Source organism: Etheostoma spectabile, chromosome 8, assembly GCF_008692095.1.
Source record: "Etheostoma spectabile isolate EspeVRDwgs_2016 chromosome 8, UIUC_Espe_1.0, whole genome shotgun sequence".
Lineage (NCBI taxonomy): Eukaryota > Metazoa > Chordata > Actinopteri > Perciformes > Percidae > Etheostoma > Etheostoma spectabile.
In genome coordinates this window covers 15,301,126-15,311,318 of record NC_045740.1, presented here as the reverse complement: position 1 = coordinate 15,311,318, position 10,193 = coordinate 15,301,126, and the positions used below count along the sequence as shown (strand labels likewise).

General features: G+C 38.1%; 1 protein-coding gene across 1 annotated transcript in view; it reads left to right on the top strand.

The window, feature by feature from the left end:
• Positions 1 to 8,974, top strand: part of rerglb (RERG/RAS-like b) — a 9,497-nt gene extending 523 nt beyond the window's left edge. Inside the window, exons 2-5 of the mRNA XM_032522694.1 lie at positions 2,709 to 2,765; positions 3,810 to 3,883; positions 5,107 to 5,255; positions 6,864 to 8,974. Coding sequence (XP_032378585.1) covers positions 2,709 to 2,765; positions 3,810 to 3,883; positions 5,107 to 5,255; positions 6,864 to 7,149 — 566 coding nt within the window. The 3' untranslated portion in view covers positions 7,150 to 8,974. The remainder of the gene's footprint in view (positions 1 to 2,708; positions 2,766 to 3,809; positions 3,884 to 5,106; positions 5,256 to 6,863) is intronic.
• The last annotated feature ends 1,219 nt before the right edge of the window (positions 8,975 to 10,193 follow it).

Sequence of the window (10,193 nt, the reverse complement as noted above, 5' to 3'; positions counted from 1 at the left end):
TTATTATTATTATTACTTTGCAGAGTCAGAATATTTATACAAAACATAAATCAACTAATAAATGGTGACGTATATGATGTATAGGTTAAGCTACCCGGCAGTATATAAAGTAATTATATTTAGCCCTGGCTGCAACATTAGTGCAGTATTAACTGCAGTATTAGTATTTATTATAATCCAGTGATATCAGAGATGTTATTCTGACTCAAAGTAGAGCAGTGCTGCAAGAAGTACTCAGATCTTTTACTTAAGTAAAAGTAGTAGTACCGAACGGTAGAAATACGTAGAAATGTTACAAGAAGTCCTGCATTCAATATGTTACTCAATTAAAAGTATGTGCATCAACATAAACTTAAAATATGAACTCATTATGCATGACATATCTGAAAATAATGTAGCCCAGGCCTATATTGATTGTTATGGAATGGATTACATTTAGTGTTGCATCAATATAATTTTAATTTTACAGCTGGTAAAAGTATTTTTTTACTTTATATACTGATAGCTTGTGAATTTCCCCAAGGGAGTAATACGTTTTGTGCTTAGCCATTGATAATACTGTATTTGTATTTGTATTATATTTTGCATTATTTATTTAAATCTGCAAAGTACTTAAGTTATTAAATAAGAGCAGTAGAGTCAAAAATACAATATGTATCTCAATACCCAATTGTAATTACCCCAAATAACATGATTGATTCCACACAACGCTCTTTGGGGTGATTTTGATGGGTAATTTTGCGGTGTCTTATTCAGTTTTAGAGAATTTGAAAAAGAAAATTGAAGGGGGGTAAAAGTCATAATCCAGTCTGTGATTATCCATCAACATTCATTCCTTTAATTTGTCTGAATAATTCCTACTTTCTGCTGTTCTAACTCAAATATTAGGTATAATTTCCAAAAAATGAGGTTTATTGACCAAAAATAATTGTAAAACTAAAGTTAATAAAGTAAGTGTTACGTAGTGTTGAAACTGTCAAAAATGGCACAAACGTTGAAAGAAAGTGTCAAAAGTGTTGAAAAAAGGGACAAAAATGTACGAAAAATATTTAAAAAAAAACCATCAAAGAAAAGCATCAACAAAATTGTTGATTTTCAATTTTAAGGGTTAAGTTAGTTCTTATGGTGTTTTTCCACTACATGGTACCAGGTTGACGCTCATCAACTATACTCGCCTTTTATAGTTACATCCCACCTCTGAAGTAGTAATTTGATTGATGTTTGGACTTGAAATGAGGTAGTGGTGTTTGGAGCTAACGCTAACTAGCTATGTGTTAATGTCTGGCAGCTAACTGCCAACTGTATTCATTCTTAAACTTGAAAAAAACTGAAACCAAGTCCACTTGCTATTAGTTTTTACAGAGCGTTCGACCCCATCTTTGTTGTCTCTCTAAAATAAAGAATTCTATTTCACCAAGAGTCTAGGTGAAACAGATAGGCTAGTTGGATGTTAAGCTAGGCTAACTTTAACTGGTTGCTGGTTGTTTTCAGGTTGTTACAGACCTTTTTTCTACTGGGCTTTGGTTTCATGTTAAATACTCAAAAAAACAAACAGAGATTATTGGTTCCATTCATTGAGATTTAACTGAAATAAAGAGATTATGTATTCTTTCAGAGAATCCCTGCCTTTTGAAAGACCTTTGTTAGTTTTAAAACGCATCTATCGCAAGCTAATTTTAAGGTTGGAAAATGAAAAATAGTACATCTTGTTTTATCAATCAAAGTCAGTACGCTCCACCTTTAGGGGGGCTGAAGTTCTCCGCTACTGGTTTTGTTTTTGTTTCAATTAGATCAAGCTTTTACTCTGACTTTGCTGTACTGCTTTGCTGTACTGTGCTGTACTTTTGTTTACATAAGTAATATGTAAAAACGATCCGTCTCCATCAGCTTATTTTCAAAGACTGTGACCATACCTGAAATCAGCAAACACATTCCAGATTTTTATTTTTTTAAACTACAAGTTATGTGACCCTTGTTGCTGCTTGGGGTCTTGGTCCATATATCAGTAGACTGACTGGCTCTGCGCTGTGTTCAGGCCTCATAAAACCATGGGACGTCTCCATTCTCGCTGCCAGGCAGTGAAGCAGAGCTGTTACTGTGGAGATGCCACAGCTCTGGAGGCTGCATGTGCATGTTTTCTGCTTTTGATGCTTTCAATGCATGTTTCTCATTGTCTCATGGTTTTGCTCTCTGAATATATCAGTGTTAATGTAAACAATGCCTCAAATGAATTGCTATTGTGCCTCAAAGTTGTAGGGGTTTAATTTGCTTTGCATTTTCCAGAATTTCCATGCATGAGTACATTTTAGGGTCATGTCCATATTTGTGTGTCCCCGTAGCCTTAGCATAACCCCTTCAGAAACCCAAAACTACAAACAGCAATTGAAACCTCAGCACATGATTGAAACTGATTGTCTGTGGGACCATAACTGGTCAGTTTCATGTGAAGCTCGCAGTCTGTATGGAAAACAGAGGGGGAAATATGACCATTCAGCTTGCCAAATATGCACACAGGCCTTCCAGCAAAGCCATACAGCCTCTTTCATGTGAGGCTTCAGTTTCACAGCTCCAATCCTGGAGATTGTTGGCACCGTGTTGCGCCTGCGGGAGTGAATGAGGGCCATTGAACCCTCACTGCTGCCACCTGTGAGGGTTGAGAGTGTAATGATGCCATGACTCATTTAGTTGTTTTATTTGGTTTCCTCCAGCTGTCCTTGTGCGGTTCCTGACCAGGCGCTTCATCGGTGAATATGCCTCTAACGCCAGTAAGTGTTTCCATATTTGAAGAGATTGAGATTTGATGCGAGTTTTGTTCCTAGAGAACAGTTTACCTCCAGACATCATTGGTCTTGCTATTAAGTCCCCTTGTGGTGCATAATATCACCTGAGCATTCATGAGATTAGCAATCCAGGATTACTTCTGTGTGTAGCATAATTTAAATATGATTACAGGGGTAAAATTATTGAAATAGTAAATGCAATACTCTCTCCCTTCCTCACCTCTTAGTCCCTCCCACAGAGGAGACACAGGAGAGACGTGAGGAAATCATGGGAGGAGAGAGGAACTGAGGAAATGTGTTTTAGAGGGATGAGACGTCCTTGGCTCTAAAGCATCTTCTGAATATGTCAGCTGTTCAGGCGGAGTTAGCAACTCCTTCAGCTGCACGGCTTCCTTTAGGGCTGCTCTCGTGTTTCCTCTACTATAGCTCCTCGGTGATCCCTCCTCATTTATCGGGGCAGAAATGAGAGCTTTGAGACGGATTTCACCGAGGAGGGACAGAACAACTTCCGGTTCAGCTAAGGGCCGACGAGCTGTCAAATAAGCGACATGAGAAGCACCTATTGTAGCCAATTAAAGCCATATTTATCTTTTTTTCCCCCACTTGTGGGCAGTGGAAGAGGCTGTAACAACAACACTTACATTGTATCACCTTTTAAAAATTGTGGTGAACAAGCAAGATTGGCAACATTTATTTAATTTATTTGAAAATCCTGTATTTAATCTCCTGAGTGAAATATCTGTCTCTTTAACTGATAAATGCTATGCTAAGCTATACTAAATGTTAAACAAGGGTGATGTTGAAGGTGTTACGAAACCAAAACAGTAAACCAAAAAAAAAGAAAAAAGATGTTGTTGAGCTGAAGTGAAACGGCAGAGTTGGGTAGTATTGGTTTGTCACTTGAAGTGACAACTATACACCTACATATCATTTAAGACATTGTTTATGTAATAATATTTATTAGTGCAGCTTTAAATTTCACAAAATAAACCAAGCCAAACTTAAGACTCATTTGAATCCTTGTTACAGATTCCCTGTACCATAAAAGGCTGTCGATCGATGGCAGGCAGCTAAATCTGGAGGTTTTTGACCCCTGCTCTCAGGTACAACACCTCACAAACACACCTAATATCGTTGATATTTTGAACTCATATAAACATTTAGATACTTGACTAAGTGTGTATTTTTTTTACTAGAAAAGCAGAGCTGCAGTGGGACTCCAAACTCTTCTGTTTTGAGTTGTATTGCATCCTCCTGCATTCCATCTATTTGACAGTTCCATTTTATATTCCAGCATTTTGTCAGACTAATGATAAGCATCACTCACAGGTATGGCAATACAGCTGTTGATGAAAATGTCAACAAAGTGTTAGTGCTGGGAGAAAACCTGCCATTTCCAAAATGTCATGGGTCCAGAGAAGCTCTCCTATTGCAAGCATTCTTTTTTAAATGCATCTTTTGGGTTAGAAAGAGTTTTTAAAGCCCAACAATGGTAAAAAATGTTTTACCATAACTTCAGCTGAGGTGAAAACCTAATCTCTTCTTGTTTCGGAGCAACAAGTGTTTCACATTAAAAGAGTAAAAACTGGCCAGGTTTCAGTGTTCTTTGAAAGCAGCACTACATACCCGGGACCTTGAATGAATCACAGTCATGACAGTTATCTTTGGGCGGGCACGTGCACGACCTGTACAACACTTAAAGTTAAATCCAAAAGGTTTATTAGAGTATCCTGAGGCAATGTGTGCCAGTGGCTGGTTCTTTGAAGAAAAGAGGCCTATGACCTGCCTGGTTCTCTTCCAGCAAGTCTTTTACTACAGACCTAGTATTTTATTGGAATACCCCTTGGCTCAGCAGAACAAGAGCCGGCCATTGTCTTTGTCAGTTAAACTCACTGTACAGGCGCCCCCTCATAAGAAACATTTGGTGGATGTCCTGCCTTTCTGACCTGGACTGCGTAAAGAAACTATGAAGTCAATAAAGAGAAAGGGATAAGTGAGTTTGTACAGTACATAGACATGTGGGCAGACCTGTGTTCCTTCCTATGCTGTTTGTTTCTCCTCTACTACAACTTGTACAGATTCCTCCTCTCAGGGTGACGAGAATAGCAGTAAAATAGTTCTAGGAGAAGTGGGACAACAGTAATGAAAATACTGTATACGTACCGTGTATATGGGACAAAATGAGTCAATTCAAGGCACAGTGCACTTCAACTGTTTCTCTCTGTTTTAATCTGTCCCAGTTCAAACAAGCCATGCAGACATAATACAATACATACTACCTGAATTTGTCAGTGTGATACTAAACTAAAAGTGTTGTCTTTGGCAGAGCTCAGAGGCCAGGTGTATACTGGAGGAGCCGGTGGACTGGGCAGATGGCTTTGTGGTGGTGTACAACATTAGCGACTGCACTTCCTTCATCAACGCCAAGAACATCCTGCAACAGATTCGGGAGGCGCGCATGGAAAACTGCAAAGGGTCAGATGCACAATAAGGTCATTTTATTACGTAGTGGACAGAGAAGCTGATGGGTTTCAGGAAGTTGAGACTTGGTGGACCAGAGCAGCTGTTAAGTCAAAGAAAGAAAGTTAGAGGCGCTCCGACACTGCAAGGATACATGAACTGTAATCTGTATCCTTGATGCTCCACTTTGGGGATTGCATCGGTGCTACAGGACATCCCGCCGGATGCATGTGTCTTCCGTTTCCTTCCACTTTCTTTGTGTTGGAATTTTAAATTCGGTGGATTAATGAGGGCTATCGTTAAATGCTCCTCAGATCTCTGACAGCTAGCTAGACTGTCAGTCCAACCTGAGTTTTCTCAACTATTTTGCAGTGGCTCTGTGCGGAGTTTAGCGCCGCCCATGACGATTCTGATTGGTTTAAAGAAATGCCATTAAATATGTGACGTGTAATATGTCCTCCCATCCTCAAATGCTGTGATGAGAAGCCAGACCCTACTTCAGCGCGCTTTGGAGGAGGGTCTGGCAAAGCAAAACTACAGGAACTGGGTCCTGTACTGAGGCTAAATGTTTTTCTCAAATGTTTACTCAAATTTGCTTGTGACTTAGGGGTCGTAGATTTATGTTGAAAAGTTTAAAATTCAACTGAGAAAATTGACTTTAAAGCTATCTGACATTTTCAGTTAAAACCAACAAGTCCTTCAAACTAAAAAAGATAAAGTTCTGTGAATTTGAGCAATGCTGGTCCAGAAAAAATGTTGCAATTGAAGGGTCAAATAGGTTTAAAATAACAACCCATTCTACTGAACGGGTTTGTACGATAGCCTATTGTATGAAAATGTATTCACACTAATTTGTATGATATCCTTCAAAATTAGGAGACATCCGGCTGGTCATATTCCAGCTACAGACCTCCGTTAGCTGTGATTCTTATCAGCGGTCGTAGGTAGTTTGGTTTGGCCAACAAAAGGTTACTGGGAGCCGGCTACAGGGCACGGTGAGATGACGTGATGATGTCCTCAGGTGCTGTGGCTGTTGAGTTTAGTCGCCAAAAACTGAGCATCATGACAGTGAAGTTTTTTGAAGTTTAAAAAAAATATCGTGGTTTGGATTAACCCTCTGAGGACAAAAGATGCACCTGTGAGTCCAAGTGATGTTTGACAACACTCCTAATTATACAAAATTTCATTTTAGACATTTATTTATTTATTTGTACTTTATGCTACTAAATTATTTCTTTATATGTTGCTCTGGAACAATTTTGGCAGTTACTATACAGAAAGCTTATTTTGTTCTGAACATTTTGATGTGAAACACATGGGGATCAGGTTATATGCAAAACCCGTTAAAAGGAGAGATCAAGAAGATATCTAAAAATGCCTTTAAATGGTCTTTTGTTCAGCCCGGGAAGCCAACTCCGCTCCCCAACTCAAAAGTGCTGTGTTTTATACAGCAGCATTCAATGTGGTGCATTCAGTAATAAATACGTTGAACTCATACAAATTACCTTTCATAGCCCCATGTATGGATGGTTCATGGAACAGCCTGAAAACTAAAGTAATTTTTCAGGAAACTGAAGTTTTTTCGGCTCCACATGTGTCCACACTGAGATGTCTCTGTTCCAGGGAGGTGGAGGTTCCTGTGTGTCTGGTGGGCAACAAGCAGGACCTGTGTCACGCCCGGCAGGTGCGTGAAGATGAGGGCCGCTGCCTGGCTCAGGAGAACCGCTGTCACTTCCAGGAGGTCTCAGCCGCCGAGAGCTACCAGGACATCGCCAACCTCTTCACCCAACTCATCCGGCAGGTGATGGAGCACCTCAAGTACAGAGCCGACCGACGACGCTACAGCGGCTCCAAGTCCATGGTCAAGCTCATCAACAATGTGTTTGGCAAAAGGAGGAAGTCCGTGTGATGGTCCCAGGGAAGTCCGCTGGAGGGACTGAAAGACCCTTTTTTTAAAGGGAACATGCTGGGTCTGAAAACTGTAACTACGTCAGTCCAAACAGTAACTTAATGTTCACACTGTGGGCAACATGTACAGTTGGTGGGAAGGCTTGGATGGTGTCAACATTTACAGACAAATACAACATTGTGTCTTTGTCAATTTATTTTTTTCTTAGTTTGCCTTGTTTTTTCCTACAATGTGTATCCCTGCTTTGAGCAAAGATTTCAAAAGGACTAATTATGTTGTGATTAAAACAAAGCAGGATATTGTTGATGAGATAAGTGGTTCCCAACCCGAGGGTGGGGGCTCTAATGAGGGGTCGCAAGATGATTAACAGGACATAAAAGAGTAAAAGAAAACACATTTGTGCTAAACATAGGCATTCATTCAAACTTTTCTCTTAGATTTGAATATAAAACACACATGCATGCACACACACACACACACACACACACACACACACACACACACACACACGCACACACACACACACACACACGCACACACACACACACACACACACAGAGTTGTACACTCAAACATGAAAAGGAGTTTCAAGGTGAGTTTTAAGGGACCAAGTTGAAAAGGTTAGGAACCTTGGCTAGGTTATTGTTCGAATTATTTCAATATTTGCCAATACTGAGTTTCAGTATCAACACAACATATCTTAAATATATAGTATTACTGTGACATTAACACTTATTCTATACAATACCTTTATTTCATTTAAAGGCCAGATATATCCAGACACAATTTTTCTCTCATTTTGGCCATTTTGGTAGTTATGTGAGGTTGTTAAACTCCATAAGAGAACAAAAAACTAAATTGTCCCACCCAGGTGCAACAAAGCTGTGAGGGAAATGTTAATCCAACGCACAGGTCTTTTATAAAACCAGACAGATTACTCATTACAGTGCAAGTGAACCTTTGCATACATGGACTAAAACCATCAAATCTCAAGTCTGAAAATGTCATTAACAATAAGAATGTAACTAACCACGCAGTGCTACGTTTACCACTGAGCATGTTTGATGCAGACACAGTTTGTTACAACAGATAAAATAACAAACCTCATGTTGACATCGACAGCTGCTGTTTCAGCATCTTTATTGGCTGGTTTACAGCTGGATCGTTTTTCACATGACACCTCAGCCTCGGATGGGAAGCTTTGATCAGCTTCTCCTCCGTCTTTCACTCCTCAGATATAACTGTTCATCAGTAAACCAAATCACAACACGGAGGAATGGAAGGCTGATAAGCGTCTGATTTGCTAGTGACGGTGGAATGTTTTCTCCACCACGGACTCCTTCATCAACATGCTCACATTAGGAACTCACTGATTACTCTGAGCGTCTCTCTCATTGGTTTAAACAGATGTACCATATGCCATTCTGCATTTTAATGTGGGGAAAATGTGTTTTCGGCTCAGTGTTACTCAGCGGTTTTATATTGTTTTTAGGAGGAAAAGAGCCAGTTTTGGTGCATTTTTCTAAAGCCTCTTACATTTTGTTTTTTCTTTATAATCTTTGGAAGCCATAGTGTTTGTTTATGGTTGACTATTACTGGTATATCATTTAAATCCATTCATCAGTACTATAATGTTTGTAACCATTCATTAATCTGATTTATTGTGTCAATACATTTCATAATTGCTATTTGGTCTTTTCACAGAATCAGAACTGAAAACAAACTTTATGAAATAAAAACACTACCATACCAATTAAGGGCGTGAACTGATTCAACGATGTGCTGTTGTTCTTCTTAAACTCAGTTATGTCACCACGGTGCTGTAGTTTTAGTTTTTTTTAGTTTAATAGTTTATTTGAACATAAAAAAAACAACAACATTAAAAAAGATTTATATACATGCATTCCTGCATACATATATAATTAAAATGACATAAATAAGGTCATGTACTTTTTAGCACAGTCTCCAATATGAAGTCATTCAAACGCAACAAAAATTTTCCATGTTCAAAGGAGTAGAAGAAGTTATAAACAACTTATCAAGTCCGACCCCCTTTCTCTACTTTTATCCTTTAGTAAATCTTATTCTTCAGTTATTTACACATTATTATTTACACTCCTAGACACAGATGCATACATACACAAACACTTATAACCTCTTTTTTATTATATATATTAAATATATTAATATATAGACATACCAGCATATAAATGCCAAGAACCATACATCTACTACAATACCACACTTCAAGTCCTTTTCGTATCCCTTTAATACATAATTTTAAATAATCTCTGAAATTGCTCATTGTATGATGATTTCATCTCTTCACTGCAGCTGTTCCATAAGTAACTCCTTTAGTTGAGATGCATGATATTTAGCATTCGTTCTTATAGGTTTTGTTTTATATACAATATTCCTCTTAATGATGTTTGCTCTCTCTATTTGGAACAACCCTTGGACACTGTTTGACAGCTGATGATTATTTATTTTGTACATAATTGTGCGCTTTTAAAGTCCCAATATCTCTGAATTTTAGTGCTTTTAATTTAATAAACAGTGGTAGTTGGTCTCTATAAGTGGTTTTATTTACAATTCTTAAGGCTCTCTTTTGAAGAATGAATATAGGTTAGTGTTGGTTTTGTAGTGTTCCCCATACTCCAAACATAGTAATGTATGGAAGTATGAAGGAACAATACAGCATATATAATGACGCTGGTTTAATAAATAATTGGTTTATACAGTATAGCAATTGATTAGATATTTTACCATAATATAGCGTATATGTGGCTTCCAACATAATTTTTCGCCGATTATGACGCCCAGAAATTTAAGTTCTTTTACTCTTTCAATTTCAATATCATTTATCATAAGTTTTTTGTGTAAGGTTGTGTTACGATTAGCAAAAATTATAAATTTAGTTAAAGACAGAATGTACCACCCTTCTGGGAAAATGATTTCACGTATGCAGTTTTTTTTTGAAGATAAATGTTACTTTTGTAAATACTGTAAAAACATCAGCTGTTCCAGAGGAAATTAAAGTTAAA